Below are 19,927 nucleotides of genomic sequence, written 5' to 3'. Positions count from 1 at the left end.
TTTATTCACATCATAAACTTTTCTTTTCTCAGGTTTAAGTTCGCTGCTTGAATCCAAAATCACACTTAGCCATGAGTAGATTATGATTACTGTCAACATTTGCTCCTGGGTAAGCTTTACAAGAAATTGGTCCTAGAATGTTTGCTTTGTTATTATGTAATCAATTTAGTATTTTCTTAAATTTCCTGGCATTTTCAATGTATATATATATTTTTCTTTTTGTGAACTGCTTCAAAATTTTCAACTATTTTGTTTCCTTTCCCTTCTACTAATATATTTAAGTTTCCAATTAATACCAAGTTGTCATTATGTTTCACCAGGTCTAGAAATATACAATCCCATCAACTCTGTCCACTTCCTCTAAGATCTGTTTCAGATGTTGGCATACAGACTTGAGATACAAGTTTTACTGACTTGCTAGCTATTTTAACCATGATTATTCTATTCTGTCACTAGCATGTAGAGTGTTCACTATTCTGTTGCTCCATGTGTTATTTCTTCCTCTCTCTTCTCCAGAATGCATAACATGATATTTAAGATATCACTTAAAAAATCTCTGTTTCCAATGATGCCAATGTTGGATCTTCTTAGCTCACTTCTATCTACATGTTCCTGTCTTCAGTAATGTTCTTACATTCCAAGCAATTCTGATGCAAAGCTTTCTGTGGATGTCAACTGAAAGAGCTTTGCTATCCCCCCCCCTCCTGCCAGACACAACTCATCTTATCAAAGTTCCTTTTGTTAATTTCTACTTTTTTCTTTTTTTTTTTTTAATGAGTCTTTCCATAACAACTTATCTTGAGAAATATAATGTAATAGTTTCCCCTTGCTTTCTGCATCAAGGCTGTAGCTTCAAATTACAGGCCGGTCTGTATATCTGAAGTTGTGGTGATGGTCCTGGAGAAATTGGTGAGAAGCTGGAAACCGAAATGGGTTGATGGCAGCGGTGTTCTCTGTGGTTGTCAGCATGGGTTTGCTAAGGGGGAGATCATGTTTCACTAATCTTATGTATTATAACAGGGTGACAAATACCTTGGACCGGGGAGATGCATATACAGTGGTGTACTTGGATTTTGCAAAATCTTTTGATAGACTACCACATGATAAGCTCTTAAATAAATTGAAACAGATGGGATTGGATAACAGACTTCTGAAATGGATCAGTGACTGGCTGTCAGATAGGTATCAGAAAGTTGTATATGGGGGTGCAGTATCCCGAAAAAGAAAGGTAACTAGCGGTGTGCCGCAGGGATCAGTTTTGGGGAAATTGTTGTTCAGATTGTGTGTTAATGATATTGGGTTGGGTTAAATTAGTGATATCCAGCTGTATGCAGATTATGCAAAACTGGGGAGAGCAATGCAGGGTCAAGTGGATGTTATTGCCTTACAAGAGAACTTAAATAGATCGCATGAATTGGCCGGTAAGTGGAACTGTCAGTTCAATGTTGCAAAGTGTAAGGTTTTGAGATTTGGTAAACAACGATGGGATGCAAAGCATACATTTGGTGGGGAAACTTTAACGGAAGAAGAGGAGATGAGATCTAGGAGTGATGATGGAAAAGGACCTGAAATTCAGGAGCCACATTGCACAAGTTGTGAAGACGTCACATTGGATAATGGCAATAATACAGAGGACCCTGACATGCAGAAATAGAGAGGTTATGATTCCATTGTATAAGGCCTTGATCAGGTGTCATATGGATTATTGTGCTCAGATTTGGTCGCTGGGTTTTCATGGTGACGAGGATATGCTGGAAAGGGTCCAGGGAAGATTCACAAAGGTAGTCAGTGGTCTTTGGAATGTGGAGTACAAGGACAGATTGAGAAGAAGGCAAGCTACAGAGCCTCGTGAATAGGAGGAAAAGGGGGGGAGGGTATGATTGAAACATACAAGCTAGTCAGGGGTTGTTATCGGGTCGACATGGAAGAAATTTTTCATAGAATGGGAGAAAGGAGTAGAACAAGGGGCCATCACTGGAAACTAGATAAGGAGGGTGTGAACAGAGGAGTGAGGAGTAGGTTCTTTGCATGGAGGGTGGTTGGAACGCATTGCCCGAGAGACATATTGATTCAGTTTAAGGCATGGTTGGATGAGCACTGTGTGCAATAGTGTGTGTGTGTTGGATGACCATTGTGTGTAGTAGTGTGTGTGTTGGATGACCATTGTGTGTAGTAGTGTGTGTGTTGGATGATCATTGTGTGTAGTAGTGTGTGTGTTGGATGACCATTGTGTGTAGTAGTGTGTGTGTGTTGGATGACCATTGTGTGTAGTAGTGTGTGTGTGTTGGATGACCATTGTGTGTAGTAGTGTGTGTGTGTGTTGGATGACCATTGTGTGTAGTAGTGTGTGTGTGTTGGATGACCATTGTGTGTAGTAGTGTGTGTGTGTTGGATGACCGTTGTGTGTAGTAGTGTGTGTGTGTGTTGGATGACCGTTGTGTGTAGTAGTGTGTGTGTGTTGGATGACCGTTGTGTGTAGTAGTGTGTGTGTGTTGGATGACCATTGTGTGTAGTAGTGTGTGTGTGTTGGATGACCATTGTGTGTAGTAGTGTGTGTGTGTTGGATGACCATTGTGTGTAGTAGTGTGTGTGTTGGATGACCATTGTGTGTAGTAGTGTGTGTGTTGGATGACCATTGTGTGTAGTAGTGTGTGTGTGTTGGATGACCGTTGTGTGTAGTAGTGTGTGTGTGTTGGATGACCATTGTGTGTAGTAGTGTGTGTGTGTTGGATGACCATTGTGTGTAGTAGTGTGTGTGTGTTGGATGACCATTGTGTGTAGTAGTGTGTGTGTTGGATGACCATTGTGTGTAGTAGTGTGTGTGTTGGATGACCATTGTGTGTAGTAGTGTGTGTGTGTTGGATGACCATTGTGTGTAGTAGTGTGTGTGTTGGATGACCATTGTGTGTAGTAGTGTGTGTGTTGGATGACCATTGTGTGTAGTAGTGTGTGTGTGTTGGATGACCATTGTGTGTAGTAGTGTGTGTGTTGGATGACCATTGTGTGTAGTAGTGTGTGTGTTGGATGACGATTGTGTGTAGTAGTGTGTGTGTTGGATGACGATTGTGTGTAGCAGTGTGCGTTGGATGACCATTGTGTGTAGCAGTGTGCGTTGGATGACCATTGTGTGTAGTAGTGTGTTGGATGAGCACTGTGTACAATAGTGTGACCTCCCATGATGAGTCTCTGACTCCATGGAGATCAAATAATAATAATAATAATAATAGTATCTTAACAAAGTTGACAGTATCCTGACACTGCTCAAGATCTTTACAACTGCTTAACACAACTGGAGTTCTGCTTGTAAGAAGTACTGATGGTTGTTGCTGCTCGTCATCAGGAATACTGATTGACTGTCATGTCATTATGCTATAAAGCATAAGGAGTAATTTTTTCTGTATTACACTAATAACCCTAAGTTAAAAAACTAAAAGTCAAGTAGCGTTATCAAGTTTCTTCAATTATCTATGAGGCCTTTGAGCATAAGAAATATTTCTAAATAAAAAACTGCAAGAAATCATGCAGTTTTACAGACATAATTTTTCGTTCCAACAGTTCTTGTATTTTGTTAAAATCTCCTTCCTTCATGTCGCGTGAGTAAAAAAGGTATGTCCAAGAATACTTTCTCAAGATTTTATATTACCTCAATATGCAGAGTTCGTTTCCCATTCTCTTAATATATCACCTCTCTGTTTCTAATCAAGGGTTGCGAATACACCCACTCCAAGAAATGTTTATTAAAGCTAAAACCCACAGAGTAATAAGTTTAACATATGCATCAGGAATAAGAAAGGAGAAAAAAACATTAAAATATCCTTTAAGGCTTTGTTTAGCGTACCTTGTAATACACATCAAACAACACATTTTCTGGAAACGTTCGTAGTTCCTTTTGGTAACTAGAATAATTAGTGACAACAGCTGCTATTGATGTATTATATAATGAATCAGGTATCCAATGCAGCGCTGACGCCATGATGTTTCTCGGGCTCTGTTTCTACTTTGACGTCACTGAAATATTAGGGTATTACAATGTGTGTGTGTAAGTGTACATTATTTATTTATTTTGTAAATTCGATTAAGTCATTTGTAATAAGGATTTTTTAAAAATTTTTTTTTTCCTTTTTTGTGAGTGTGTGTGTGTGGTGTGGGGGGGGGGTCATTTATACGTACAGTATATGTTTGCATGTATTTGTGTGGAGGGATGGGGATGGTTCAACTAGACACATGAAGAGTCGCGAAAATTATTACGCATCAATTACAGGTAAAAGTGAAAGTAGAAATATGTTGGTGTACTTCCTGAACAAGTGGAGGTTATAGACTGAGAAGACAGCACAAGTGAAGCTGCCCCAAAGAACAGAATTAGATGGAGCGAAAGAGAAGTAAGGAAAGCTAGTTTGGTAGGTTTCAAGCTGAACAACAAAGAGATGTGGAAAGTTTGGAGGGCGGCAAAAACGGAAGGAGTAATTGTATCTCAACCATAAAAACAATGTTTTTTTTTTTTTGTTGTTGTTCTTAATTTTGAATTTAGGAACAGCAAAGCAGTACTTGCCTAGGGACGACGTATTATTATTATTATTATTTTGGAGGTACAACACAAACAGGGAAACGGGAGGGTCAGGGTGGATGGGGAGATACTTTATGAAACATGCGGATGCTGAATTCAGAAGTGAATGTGTGAGCGGGAAAACACAAATTGAGATGGTCCGGGATGGGTGGGGAGATTTTAGGTGTGAAGAAGTTGTAGAATTGGTGGTAATATATTATTATTATTATTATTATTATTATTATTATTATTATTTTGACACCTCCAGGGAGTCCAAAAACTCATCGAGGGAGAGTGTGCCGACAGCATCGAACGATTGCCCCTTCCAACTACTAACTGCGCTCAAACTTACTTAACTGAGCCATTAGTAGCAGAGGCTCTACCAATCGACCAACCTTTGCCAGCTAAGTAATTGTAGAAAAGGTAATCATTTCTTATGTTTATTCACTAATGCTAGAAGAATTCGAAATAAGGGGAACGAAACTGTTGCTTTGCTTGAGTTTATTCCCCCAAAAATTGTTGGTATAAGTGAGACGTGGTCAGATGACGATGACATCCTGACAGGAATAGAGATGAACGGATATGATATTTTGTCGTGAAGGGGAAGAAAGGGAGGAGGAGTACTGTTAATGGGAGCAGATGAGTTGTGCCCATCTAAGGTGGATTTGCAAAGTGCAAATAGTGGCCACAGTTTTGAGGCAGAATGGTGTGAGGTAGAAGTAAACAGGATGAAATATTTGGTTGGGTGTTGCTATAGATCTGGTAATATGGAGTGTATTGAGAAGGAAATGTATAAGGAAATTGACCTAGCTAGTAAGAAATGAGTGATCATTATGGGCGACTTTAATTATGGTAATATAGACTGGAAGCAAGAGATTGCATCTGGGAGTAAAGAAAATGAATTTTTGGAGTTTTTGAAAGATAATTACCTTAGGCAACACGTAACGTAGAGTACATGAGGATCAAGAGTATTGGATTTGATCATCTCATCAGATGATGTTATTATAAATGAGGTGTCAAATCTTCCACCAGTTGGTGAGAGTGATCACTTGCAAGGTGACCAGTCATTCGAGGACGTCTGTTAGAAAGGGATATATGTGGAATTATACCACTGGTAATTATGAAAAGCTCAGGAAACAGCTTGCGATAATAAATTGGAAAGGGGAACTGGATGGAAAGGATATCAATGCTGCTTGGTCCATACCCAAGAACTATTTGGTGGAGGCAATATCAGAGTATATTCCGAAGGTTAAGAGGATAAATAGAGTGGGTGTAAAATGGATGAATCAAGAGATAAGGTAGGTAATCTGGAAGAAGAAGAGATTATGAAAGAAAACCGGTTGCATGAGAAGTACAAAGAGCAGGCAAGGAAAGTCACTAGCTTGACTAACTGCTGCTCATACTACAAAAATGCAGTATGAGCAGCAGTTAGCTAAAGCGGCCAAAAAAAATCCTAAGGCGTTTTTTCGATATGTGGCCGGTAGAAGAAATAATGATTATGATAGGATGGGATTGATTTGTGAGAAATGATAACCGCTGCAGAGGATATAGTTTAGATAATTAATGAGCAATTTCTAAAGGTATTTCATTCTTGTGAATATGACATCATGCAGAACTTGAAAGCAGTGGGAAAGAAGGAGGAGGAACTGTTAGTAAGTGAACAGGAGGTATATGAGGAATTGAATAGACTTGATGTAAATAAGGCTGTGGGACTTCATGCTATTTCACCACGTGTTTTGAGGGAATCTGCCAGAGAGTTAACAACAGCTTTTGCATATCTTTTCAACATTAGTCTCTCACTGGGTCAAGTTCCAATGAATGGAAAGAGGGAAAGAGGGTAAAATAGTTTTAATTCATAAGGGAGGTGATAAGAGTAAAAAAAAAAAAAAAAAATCAACTAACGCCTTTTTATTCCCGTATACGGGGAGTAGGCGAGGCCATTTAGCCCTATCTAACTTTTGAAGACTGAGTGGGCAGTTCAACCTCCACTGGTACCAATCAGAGATAGATGGCCGAAGGCTAGTACTAATTAAGTGGTACACAGTGAAGAGAGACGACTCAAATGTGTCGCCATTTCGTGGTCCCTAACCCTAACACAATATATTTAATGTCTGAAATAATGTGGGCTCTACGGTCGATTTTCTTGAGTTTACAGGACGAAAAACCCGAGTTTCCTGGAGGAAAAACCTGGTTGCCCGTGCCAGAGTTCGACTAACTCGGGAAACAGGTCGAAAAAAGGCTTAGAAAAATTTCCTCTAGTCGCCGACTAGACTCGAAACCAAGTCTTCCTTCGTGTGGCCAATCGCCGTGGTATGCAAACGCCACATCCACTGAGCTACACAGGCTCTGTCATAATGACATTGATTATTTTTCTGGGTTGACAACAGAAAAATACTCTTTGGCAGTCAGCGTGGATTTAATAAGGGAAGATTGTGCTTTAACAATCTGCTTACGTTTTATAATAAAGTAACAAATGCGTTGGATAAGGGTGTTGCATATCCAGTAGTATATTTAGATTTTGCAAAGGCGTTTGATAAATTGTCACACGACAAGCTGGTAATTTAATTGGAATGGCTGGGGCTGAACAGTAGATTTTTTCGCTGGATTGGAGATTGGCTGTCTGATAGGTATCAGTGAGTTGTATATGGAGGAGCGATATCCCAGAAGAGGAAAGTTGTTAGTGGTGTACTTCAAGGGTCTGTTTTGGGTCCACTGCTGTTTAATTTGTATGTAAATGATATTCAGAGAGGTCTGAATGGTGATGTGCAGTTGTTTGCAGATGATGCGAAGTTAGGGAGAGCTATCAGGAGTAGAGCGGATGCTGTAGCTTTGCAAGAGGACTTGAATACACTGGCTGAATAGGTAAATGGTGAGGATGCCAATTCAATGTTTCAACGTGTAAGGTTTTGAAATTTGGGAAGCAGAGATGGGATGTAAAGTACACAATCGGTGGAAATATCTTGGAAGAGGTAGAGAAGATGAAAGATCTGGGAGTGATTGTAGACAAAGTCCTAAAATTTTGGGGACATCATTCCAGATAATCGGAACGAAGCGGAGGACACTGACTTGTAGAAGTAAGGATGTTATAGTTCCTTTGTATAAGGCTTTGATCAGGCCACATATTAATTACTGTGCACAGATCTGGTCACCTTTCAAAAAGATGATGCATTGGAAAAAGTTCGAAGGCGATTGACTAAGATGGTTCCTTGTCTCTGGAATGTAGAGTATGAAGACAGATTGACAAAATGCAATTTGCAGAAATTGGTCGATAGAAGGAGGAGGGGGGGGGAATGATCGAGACATAGGAGCTGTAAAGAGGTTATTACCAGATTAATGTCGGGGAGGTTTTGCACAGAACGGGTGAAGACAGCAGGAGAACAAGAGGTCATCACTGGAAGCTGTATAAGGAGAGTGTGAGCAAGGGAATGAGAAGAAGATTTTTTGCATGGATAGTGGTGAGTGATTGGAATGCATTGCCCGAGAGTGTGGTGAACGCAGAGACAGTGAATATATTTAAGGTTCGGTATGATAAACTGTGTGAACAACAGTGGATTTCCCACAATGTTTTTGACTCCATGGAGGTTTATAATAATAATAATAATAATAATAATAATAATAATAATAATAATAATAATAATAATAATAATAATAATAATAACAACAATAATAATAATAATAACAATAATAATAATACTTTACTTTAGACTTATTTACAGTCATGACACCCGCAACAAACTCTCAGCTTATTCCACTCATTCACCACTCTCCAAAAAAAAAACCTAGTTCTAACACCCGCATTGGGGAATCGGTTCGGTTTTTCCATTTGCCACACCACAGTCCTAGGGTTTTATGTGTGTTTAGTTTGGCTCCTGAGGCTGCCTGATATTGTTGGTATGCCATTTGTATGTTATGAAAGTCCTCTTATTTGCGGGCTATGATTGTAACATCATCAGCATATGCTGTCAGGGTTATGGTTTGGTAGGGAAGTTTAGGGCGGCATGCTTTGAGCAGCATGCTGAGTCTACACAAAAAGGGTTCGATGGCAATTGTGTAAAGAGGACCGGAGAGTGGACAGCCTTGTTTAATACCTCTGCTGTATGGTGCAGTTATGGTAAGCCTGTTGTTTATTTTCATGGAAAACTGTGCCTTGGCATACAACATTTTAATAGAGTGAATGATGCCTGAGCCAAAGCCAAATGCTTTCAAGCAGTTGAAGAGGTAAAGGTGTCAACGCGGTCGAAAGCTATTTCTTGGTCTAGTGTTACAAGACCCATTGTTTCACTGTTGTTGTTCGCTATGCTTATGAGATCCCTTATGAGGTGTAAGTTTTCGTGGATAGATCTTCCAGGGATGGAATAGCTCTGATGCCTATTTATTATTTCGCTCAGAGCGGGTTTAAGTTTGTTGGCAATGGCTTTGGATATAATTTTGCAATCGGTGTTTGTGATAGAGATGGGTCTCCAGTTTCCTAGTTTCGTCGCGTCTCCTTTCTTTGGAATGAGTTTGATAACTGATGTTGTCATATTGAGTGGAAAGCCATTGGTATTCGCTTCGACAAATACTCTGTAGAGGATAGGTCCAAGCTGTTCCCAGAAGGACTGATAAAAATCAGTGGTGAGCCCGTCTATGCCAGGAGATTTATCTTTAGGTAAGGAGGTGCAGGCAGTTTTCAGATCGTGTAACGTGATAGGGAGTTCTGTGTTACTCCTTGTTGTTGGTGAGAGTCTTTTCACATCGGAGAGAATTATATTCGTGGCCTCCATAGATGTTGGGTTGGCTTGGTACAAATTTTTGTAGTACTGCAAGATATATAAGAGGATTTCGTCATGATTTTCTATGATGTTTCCATTATCTGTTTTAATAGCAGATATAGTGGTGCACTCTTATTGGCGTTTTTCTAGTGAAAAGAAATACTTTGTAGGGGCATCTGCGAAGTTAATATGTTTGCGTCGTGCTCTTATTAGTGCTCCTCTTGCAGAGTGCTCTAGGTGTGAGCGTATGGTGGCTTCTAGGGACTGGTATTCCTCAGATTCCGGATGATGCAATTGCTGTTGTTGTTGCAAATTTTTAAGGGCTGAATGCTTATTCAAATTTCTTCGGTGACTATATTTTTGGGTGAATACCTTAACTTTGGATTTAAAAAGTGACCACCACTCGGAAATTGATTGTGAAGTAGGTATATCTCTGATGAGAGTTTCGATATAACTTTTAGAGGTTCTGAGATATTCTGTATCCTTTAGTAGGCTGTTGTTAAATATCCAGTATGCTCCTCCTTTGTATCTGGTGTATCCAGGAAAGCAAATGTTAAGAAGGATGGAATCATGGTCTGATGCATGAGATGGATGGTATGTGACTCTCCTGATGTAGGGTATTGTGTTCATCGATGTGTAGTATCTGTCGAGCCGTGCCTGGTATAAGACACTGATAGGACCACCTTTGGCTCTCCAGGAGAACATTTTCTCATGTGGGTGCAAGTGTCTGAAGGTGTCAGTCAGCTCGAAGTTATTTATTATATCCTGGAGAAGTTGAGCTAGTGAGTGTCGATGTTCTTGGCATTGCTGTCTGTCCAGTTGAAATCCCCTGCCAGTATGATGTGGTCATTGACCTTGCTGAGGTGGTTTCGCACAAACTCCAGTACCTGCACTGCAAGCTGGTCATTTTGTGGGATGTATATGTTAATGATATATATTTTCTTTCCTGTCTGAGTTGTAATGAGTGCATATATTGCACACCCAGGAAAGGTATCGATTATTTCTATTTTTAGAGCGCTGTTTTGGTGAATTCCAATGCTGACTCCCGATCCATGAAGTTGTATGGCAGGACGGTGGTGCATGGTATATGGCCAGTTCTTCCAGTGTTGATATGAAGCTTTGCTGTTGCAATGGAAGTTTGTTTCCTACAGCATAACTATTTCTGGCCGGTGGGCAAGGATATGCTGCAGGACCAGCCTGTTTCGCAGTGGTGTGGCACATCCTCTAGCGTTTAGTGAGAGAAGGTTTATTGAGGTGCTCATTATTTTTATGGTTTAGTTTTATTTGGTGCGGTAATCCTCACTTCCTTTACGGATAGATACGCTGCCGCTGGGATTCAAGCCCGTTTATCAGGTAGTATATCCTTTTCCTGAGACTGGTGTTTTTTCTCCCTCTTTTTCCTGCCAGAATAGTTCTTAATTCTTCCAGCTGGGTGATAAGGCCACTGATGTCAGCGGTGTAGTCATAGGCTGTCAGCAGTTTTTGTGAAGAGCCTCGAACTTTTTTAAGAAAGCTCTGAAGCTGCTCACTTGTAAGTGGGCCTTCAGCGTGAGGAAGACCTGCATTTCCAGTTTCCTCTTCATCATCTGAGGACTCAAGAAGCTCGATCTCTTCATCCCCCTCTACAGGCTGTTGGGAGGGTTCCAGAATGCTTGGAGGCAAAGGTTCCCTGCTGCAGCTGCGCTGGTTTGTCTTTGGCTTTTTTTTCGTTTTTGTTTCTTGCTCCTCTTCGTTATTTGTATCTTAATCAGAGTTAGTTAGTTGTCTGTGTTCCGTTTCCTTTTCTCTAGGATTGCTTTTAATCGATGTTGGTGGAGGTTCTTTCGAAAGTTGGGTTTCTTTAGTGCTACCACTTGATTTTGTCTCCTCGGTACTGGACTGAGAGCTGTTTCCTTGAGATCTTTGTTGGGGATGCTCTGTTTTTTGGGGTTGGCTGCTTGCTGCTTCTGATTCTCTGATCCGCTAGGGTTAGTAGTATTGTTAACCGGTTTCTCATTTCTGGGTATATACGGGCATAACTTCCTTACATGGCCTTCTTCGTGGCAGTAAAAGCACTGAGCAGCAACAGTAATATAAAAGGTGTAGGGTACTCCGTTTATTTCTGTGTTGATTATTTTGGGTATGGAGCCGATTGTATTGTCGCCAAAGTGCATTAGAGCCTGTCTTCTAAAGCTCTTGATGTGAGCGAATTCAGGCCTAGTTGTAGAGGCGCGTAGCGTTTGGATTTTACCTGTCACTGCACCGTATTTTGATAGTAATCCGCGAAGCATTTGATGGCTTATTTCCGGTGGGACATTTGACACTGTTACTTTTGTGGGAGCAACTGCGATTGGTGAGACATTCACGTGGCATGCTCCGATGTCTATTCCCTTTTCAATTAATGTCTCAGACCAAGATGCGTTGTTAAAGTACATTTGTACGGTTCCGGCAACTCTTGAAATGTGAGTTATATTTTTTGGGGGAACATGTTGAGCTACTGCGTCTAGATACTTTTCCAGTGGGTATTTTCGATTGCGAAAATTACAATTCCGTTATCTCGGGAAAAACGGTTGGCTAGGTGAACGTTTGTACGCGCGGTGGTCGTTGTTGCAGTAGTATTAATTCGCGCGGAGGTATTAGGTACAATGTTGGCATAAGAGACAGAGAGTACTGACCTTTGTCCGTTGTTGTCCGGGGGGCTGAGACTGATGTCTTTTCCTTCTCTGGAGCTGTGTCTGGCGTCTTTTCCTTGATCGGAATTCTGCGACCTTTGACCGATTCCTGCTGAGCTCAGGCGTGGACCGGCTGCTGCTGGTGGTGATTTGCTGTGGTTTATACTGGCCATTGCTTCGGGCGAATATGGGGAAACGCAAGCTATCACAAATTCCCGGTACTCGAAGGCATACCGTTGTAACAATAAGCACACGAACAAAGAAGATTTTAAAATTTTAAATTTAATATAACTTTTCCTAGCTTCACAAAATTAGAAAACTAATTTTTTAACGCGATAGACTAGGTGCTTACGATTATGTTGGTATAAATCTTGAAGTTGATTGACGTATTCGACCGCACAAAATACAACTTTAGGCAAGAGCGACTTTGGACACGTCTGCACACTTCAGCGTCGCGTCTATCTATCTATTAGATTTTTTATTTTTATTTTTATTTTTATTTTTAAACAAAAGAAACAAAACATTTAATTCAATTGAGACATTGTACATTCTATGAATTCACTCTTAATAAGTAATCTGCAATTGCTAATGACTGAGCACTAATTACTTAGATTCTCTGTATCTACCTTAGCATGCATGACAAAGAAGTTCAGTTAAGGCTTACAAAAAAATCAGTTATTCATTAATATTAAGGACAATTATTAACTGAATTACTAAACTAGCTTCATGTGCTCTTATACAATTTCTTATCACAAAATCCTCATAACTTTTTTTATCATTAAAAGAATTCCTAGGCTCCACGTGCTCTCAATTAATTCACTTAACAAAATACTCAAAATTCTCATTATTACTTTATCATTCAAAGAAAACTTTCTCTAAAGTCCTTTCTAAAGTTTACATATATTCTTCTAGTATTCTTTATGTGTCAGAGGGGATAATGTAGACTCTTGCCTGACACCAGATTTAACATCAAACCATCTTCCTGTACTTCCTTCAATTCTAACTGCTGACTTACAGCTGAAATAAAGACTAAGTAGTGCTTGATATAATGCCCCATTGACACCATATAACTGTAGTGTTATTTTTTTTTTATTGTTAAAATAAACATTACACGATAGGCAACAATGACTATTTACATATTATAAGTATATATTTACAGAGAAAGAAAACATTTTCCTTTCGATGTACAATAGAGAATGCAATAAATGAATATTCAAAATTAACAGTTCAGTTTCAGTCTGAGTTATCATTCAGATGAAGCACATTGTCGTCGTCAATCCAGAAGAGGGTACCAGTTGGATTCCACTCCTCTAGGAATTTCGCGACAGTTCTTGTTTCTTTGAAGTACTCAAGTTCCAATAGAAGCCTGCTTTTTAGTTTCCAACGGGGGATGTGCATGAGGGTTTGTGCAGTTTCAGTGATGGATGGGTGCTGGTTACTTCTTGTCTGTTTTAGGTAGAAGCTGTAGATGACGGCCTTAGCGCAGATGAAGATGAAATTGCATGTTCTGTGTCTGTTTTCTTCTGTGTGGACTAAATTCCAGTAGTCTTCTTGGCTGTGTGTGTAGTTACAGGTGCTAGAGGCGGTATTCAGGGCATAGGTGATTATCACTTTGTTTGCAGGGCAGGTCAGATATGTGTGTTCCAAGGTGCCTGAAACGTCACAGAATGGACACAGATCCGTTTCACTTAACTTAAATTTGTAGAGCTTTGAAGGAGTTGGCAAGATGTTATGCCATAGTCTCCACTGTATTTCGGAATCTGGTTTGGCACATTTTGATTTATATGGCAGATCCCACTGAAAACTGTGTGGTATATGCAGCCTTGTAGATGAGAGTGTTAAGGCTGAATATAAGAATGGTGAGGATGAGGACACTGACATGAGGAAGTGGTATATTTTCTTGTAGTTGGAGGGAAGAATTGGAAGTGAGGCTTCAGATTGTACAAGATGAAATATTGGCCCCGAGCAGTTTCTAGAAGGAATACGGATTTCCTGGGGTGTAGCGATATCTGGATAGGCTTTTATAATGGAGGCTTGCAGCTGTTGATATTGCTTTTCAGTTTTTGGGTTATTCATTGGTAGGCTTGTGAATGCTTTCCACTTTAGGGTGTGGGTTAGGAGGTCTCCTATGACTCTTATTCCTGCCCAGTTCCATGTAGAGAAAAGAAAAGGCTGGCCAGTTGTGAGACTTGTGATGTTTTTGTTTGAAAATAGTGGTTCTGTAAGTACAGCTGACTCTGTTGCTCCTGTGAGTGTGTGATGGAGTCCTGTGTTTTTCCATCGCTGTAGAGCAGCTTTGTAAAAAGGAGGTAGTTTAGGAGGAGATGGTGCAGGACTGGCCATTCGGAGGATTGTGGAAAGTGTAAGTCCTCTGGTGGATGCTTTCGTGATGTAATCGAAGGTGGTTACATAAGTGTGATTGCATTGAAGTGTCTTTAGAAGGAGGATTATCCTGAAGGATCGAATCTTGTTTTCAAGGGAAATCAGGCCTTGACCTCCCTTGCTGAGTGGCTTGCAGAGTTGAGGGTATGTTGTCCAGTGAGTTTTGTTCCAGAGGAAACGTTTGATTTCCTTTTGAATGTGGTAGAGAAATTCTTCAGGAGGTGTGAGTACTTTGAGGGTATGCCATAAGACACTCGCAGCCATCTGGTTAACTATTAGTACTCTTCCTCTAAGTGAAGACATGGAACGAACGCTGTTCCATTTACCTAGCACCTGTTTAAAACGATTGTGCAGCTGCGTCCAGTTCAGTGTGTTATATATTTTGGTGTTGCTAAGGTGCACACCTAAGTATCTTTGTCCTTCGCTTGACCAGGTACATTCGATATCCACGACTAAATTCACATAAATGAATACGTGAAATTTTTTATGTAAATGTGATATAAGTATCTTGTTTTTTGGAGGTCTGAAGTGGCTAGTAAAGAGTTCCATGTTTGGTTTCTAGAGCCAGTTTTCCGAATCCATAGTACTCATATGCTACAGGCTTACGGCCTTTCAGAGGATTCAGTTTAAGAATATAGAATATATTTTATTTACTATTACATAATTAATCTTTAAAATTTTTGCATGTTTGGGGCAGGGAGAATTTAGAATGCTGCTTATTCCTTACTTCTAACAGCATACATATGCAAAATGTTTATCCAAACAACATTGACATAGCGATAATTATAATCTCTTCATGGGACTTTATCCTCTCATTGTAGGGCGAATGTATGCTCTAAATGAGTTTGAGTTAAGGCTACTTTGGCAGCTGCATATCTATCTCAGAGTCTCCCAAGCAAACAGGCCTTAGCGGATAAATAAGATTAACTGTGCGATCTCTATTACAAAATGGCGAACATTCCTCGTTCAGTACGTGCATATTAAACATGCGCAAGTTGTCATGTAATCTATGTAAAGGGTACTTGAAATGAAGGGAAGACTGACCTCGAGTAAAAGTCAGGATATAACTAACCAGCATTTAGAAAATATTCAAAAAAACAAAAAATCTGTTTAAAAACTCAAATATATGGAAGAAATCATCAATAAAGAAATTGACGATGAAAATCATTAAAAAAATCAGTTGACACCTTTTATTCTCGTAAAGGGAGTAGACGAGGCCGTTTAAGCCCTATCTTATTTTGGAGACTGAGTGGGCAGTTCAATTTCCATTGGTATCCAATCAGATATAGCTAGCGCAAAGTTATCACTGCTTTAATTGGCACGCAGTGAAGAGTCGGATAATAAGTGCTGCCATCTCGTGGTCCCTAACCCTCACGTTATTTTTAATGTCTGAAAATAGTGCGGGTTCAACGGTCAATTTTCTTCAGTTTGCGGAAAGAAAACCCGAGTTTCGGGAGAAAAAACCTACTTGTCCGTGTCCGAGATAAAATCTGAAATTAAGGATATGCAAGTTAGAAATGATTACTTTGAAAATTATTAAACAAGATAGCCAGCAAACAAAACGAAATTAAAAACATTTTAGGGGAATGCAATCGTGAGTGAATTTTAATACTTCCTTACATTGGCCATTTCCCATCGACTGTTATTCGAAGATCTCCCCCATAATCTTCCATTCGGTCCTATCTTGAAGTTTCCAATAAAAATTAGTTTCAGTCATATCATTACTCTTATTCTCTGACTATCTGTTTGGTCTACTGCAGCTCTCTTTGTAGGGATAATGGATAATTTCCTTACTGCAGATTGTTCCAGGATAAAGATATGTGCAGTACATCTCTAATATGCAGACCTTGCCACTCCTTTACGAAGACTGTACTGCGTGGCAAAGAGCCACATCCTTCCAGAGGTGCCCCCGTTTTCACGGAACAGTGTGGATCTCGACTGGAAAGTCGAAAAATATTTCAGAGGAAGGCAACGGCAAACCACCTCTGTACCTTGCCAGGAAGATTCTATGAATATGGTGCTGGATGGTAATCCCCCCAGGCCCGAAAGCATCCAACATGCAGCTGGGAAAGAACAGAGAGCTTCCATGAGTAGAAACAGTTGTTATGATGCGTCCAGCTCAATCCTAGAAGGCAGCTTGATCGGTGATGTTGCTGGTTGGAAAAGGAAGGCTCCCGGTTTCACATGAACTCACAACATTGGAATTTGGAATGTTAGATGTATGAACCAAGGTAAGCCGGAAATAAAAATGGAAATGGAACTTTTTTCTTAATATATCCAAGAAGCTGGATATATTGGGAAAAAGTGAACTTAGATGGACAGGAATGGGCCATTTTCAGTCAGGCACTATTATGATGTAGTACTCAGGACATGATACGAGTCATAAAAATGGATTAGCTTTCTTGCTCAGGAAAAGGTTGGCTAGGTATGTTCGTAAATTAAGCTATAATCCAGTGAATGACAGAATCATTTCTCTCAGCATCAGTGGACATCTAACGAATATGACCATCGCACAGGTTTATGCCTCACTACAGAGGCACCAGAACAAGACATAAAAGAATTTTATGGCAAGTTACAAGAATGATAGATGAAACACCAAAGAAAGATTTATGGCTACTTATCAGAGATTGGAATGCAAAAGTAGGAGAAACTGTGGAACAAGGAATAACCAGTCGTTTTGGTTTAGTTATTCGTAACACTGCAGGGAAGAGACTAATGTTTTCACGGAACAGTTCGGATCTAGACTGGAAAGTCGAAAAATATTCCACAGGAAGGTAACAGCAAACCACCTCTGTACCTTGCCAGGAAGATTCTACGAATGTGGTGCTGGATGGTAATACCGCTAGGCCTGAAGGAATCCAACATGCAACACAGATAATTCTTTGTTTGTTGCTTACACCTGCTTTAAACAACACAAACGGAGATTGCACACATGGATATCACCTAATGGACAATACAGAAATCAGATTGACTATATACTTGGACAAAGAAGATGGATAAGTGCAATTCGATCTCTCAAGACTTTTCCATGTGCAGACCATGAATTATTATTAGCTAAGATACATGACCCAAGTATAGCATTGTTGTTTTCAATTACGGAAATTGAAAACAACACAAATGTCAATCAGATATGATCTTGGAAATATACCGGCTGAATACAATATTAATATACAGAACAGATTCAATACGTTCAGTTTGTGTGAAAGAGAACCAGATAAACCAAAATAATGTCTACCTTTGCTTACTTGACTATAGAAAGGCTTTTGACTCTGTAGATCATGTGAAACTGTGGAATGTGTTAAGAACAATGGGAGTACCAGAGCATTTCATTATCCTTCTGAGGAATCTTTATTATGAACAAGAAGCTACTGTTCTAACAGACCTGGAGAAACTGGGTATTTCATTTGAATTATAGGGGTGGGACGAGGATGTATTTTATCTCCATACCTGTTTAACTTGTACATCGAATACATTTTAAGAATGTCAGGGCTGGAGGAGTCTTCGGTTGGAATTAAAATTGGTGGAAGAAATATTAATAATAATCAGGTGTGTAGATGATACCACCAAGCTAGCAGAATGCAGGGAAGATTTGGAGGAACTTATTATAAAAGTGCTAAATATGGCCTTAAACCTAACCTCAAAAAGACAAAGTTATGACAACATGTGAACTTAATGATTTTAAGGTAGATGTGGAGAAAATGGAAGTAATTAACAATTGTGTTCCTAGGATCTTGAATTCATAAAGATGGGTATTGTACTGAAGAAGTTAGAAGATTATTACTCAGAAGGAAAGCAATGGCAAATTTAAGCAAGCTTTTTAAAGATAAATATATTAGCCTCTCAACAAAAAGCAGAATCGCGAACGCAATGGTATTCCCTATGGTACTGTATGGATGTGAATGTTGAACCATGAGAAAGAGTGAAAGAAGGAAGATAGATGCATTTGAATTATAGGTTTAGATATGCTTACTAAGAATACCATGGACTGCAAAGAAAACCTATAAATCAGTGATAGACAAAATTAAGACGGATTGCTCCCTCGAAACTATGATCATCAGGCAAAAATTGTCATACTTTGGACATATTATACGAGCAAATGACAGAAAATGATGATACATGCTAAAGTTGATGGAAGCAGGAGAAGAGGAAGACCAAGAATGAGATGGGTGAATGGAGTTAAGGAAGCAATGGAATGCGCCTGAAAATTATGAAAGATATAGCCAGGAACAAATCTGAATAAAAAGCGTATGTTCATAGAATCACCAGGAGTCGAAAATTACTCGATGGAACATAACAACAACAAACAACAACAGCTCTATTTCCATCTCTGGGAATACCATTCGACTTCGTCCATTTTTCAGTGTTACTTCTTGCAATTGTTATAATGCCTCTCACACTTGTCTGAGCTCTGACCCTAGTATAGCATATTCTACCAAGAACGGTGATGCCGAGTATTGAAAAATAGTTGAATTCTTGAAATGTGGGAATGTGACTTATCATGAAGATATTCAAACTGAAATGGTTAATTATTAAGGAATAAAAATTTTAGAAGACTGAATTCTAGTTGATTTTATAATAAGAATACCACTGAAGAAAAGTGATTACGAGTGTGCGTTGTTGTATAGTTTTATAGATATTTTTTCCTTTATATGCATACAGTCCTCGACTTGTGATGTATTCGACTTACAACCACTCGTAATTATAAGTACGAGTGGTCTCAACACGTAAAGAATTAACAAGTAGAATAATGGTGTAAGCTGCAAGCTGCTACTACACAGAAATTGATGCAGAAAAAATAAACCTGTTCAGACTAGGTTTGGACATAATGAACAAATTTTTAAAGCAGCCAGCTCCTGCTGTCACCTCGTACTCTGAAGATGAATCTAGACCTTCCACAAGTTATATGGTTCATATACTGATTCGACATACAACCATTCCGATTTACGACGCCATCTTCAGAACGCAACCCTTTGTAAGTCAGGAACCAAACAGTGTAGAAAAATTTTTCACCTGGTTATAACTTAAATTAAATTTGAAAATGAGATTCTTATTTAATCCTTTATCCGTGTGTAAGCAAACAAAGTTTGCGCGTGAAGTTTCTTCACGACTAGGTTACTTGTATAGAGTCTAACAACAACAACATCTTAGTATCCCATAATGCAAAGCGCACATCCTTTCGGACGTGTATTGGACGTGTACGCTAACCACTAAGATAACCACCGGGTTCGAATCCCGCCGAGGGCATGGATGTTTGTGATTGTATGTGGAAATACTAGTGGTGGGCAGTAGATGGTATTGGTGTAGATGATGCGGTTCACTGTAGTTGGTGGAGACAGAGAGTTGTAGAGTGTCACATAATAATAATAATAATAATAATAATAATAATAATAATATATTATGAGCAGGTCCTAATAAAGTATTAATAATTCCAATCTTCTGAGAGGGATGGTGAGCCAATTGCGGTTTTATATTTCTAAGCCGCAACAACAAACAGCAAAAACATTTTTAAACATCACATGATATATAAAACTGAATGAATTCTCAGAGTGGATCCAACAATGTCTTTTGATTCCTATATTGCTAGCTCAAATAACAACGAA

At 39.3% G+C, this 19,927-nt stretch overlaps 1 protein-coding gene across 1 annotated transcript in view; it reads right to left on the bottom strand.

The window, feature by feature from the left end:
• The window catches only part of Pat1 (Protein interacting with APP tail-1), a 265,102-nt gene extending 261,125 nt beyond the window's left edge, over window positions 1-3,977 (bottom strand). Inside the window, exon 1 of the mRNA XM_090404192.1 lies at window positions 3,839-3,977. Coding sequence (XP_090260318.1) covers window positions 3,839-3,973 — 135 coding nt within the window. The 5' untranslated portion in view covers window positions 3,974-3,977. The remainder of the gene's footprint in view (window positions 1-3,838) is intronic.
• Between the last annotated feature and the right edge of the window lie 15,950 nt (window positions 3,978-19,927).

The sequence above is a fragment of the Typopeltis vanoorti genome, chromosome 2 (assembly GCF_054136105.1).
Source record: "Typopeltis vanoorti isolate ZY-2024b chromosome 2, IOZ_Tvanoo_1.0, whole genome shotgun sequence".
Lineage (NCBI taxonomy): Eukaryota > Metazoa > Arthropoda > Arachnida > Uropygi > Thelyphonidae > Typopeltis > Typopeltis vanoorti.
Note: the sequence above shows the minus strand (reverse complement) of the source record. Positions and strands in the feature narration are given on the sequence as shown.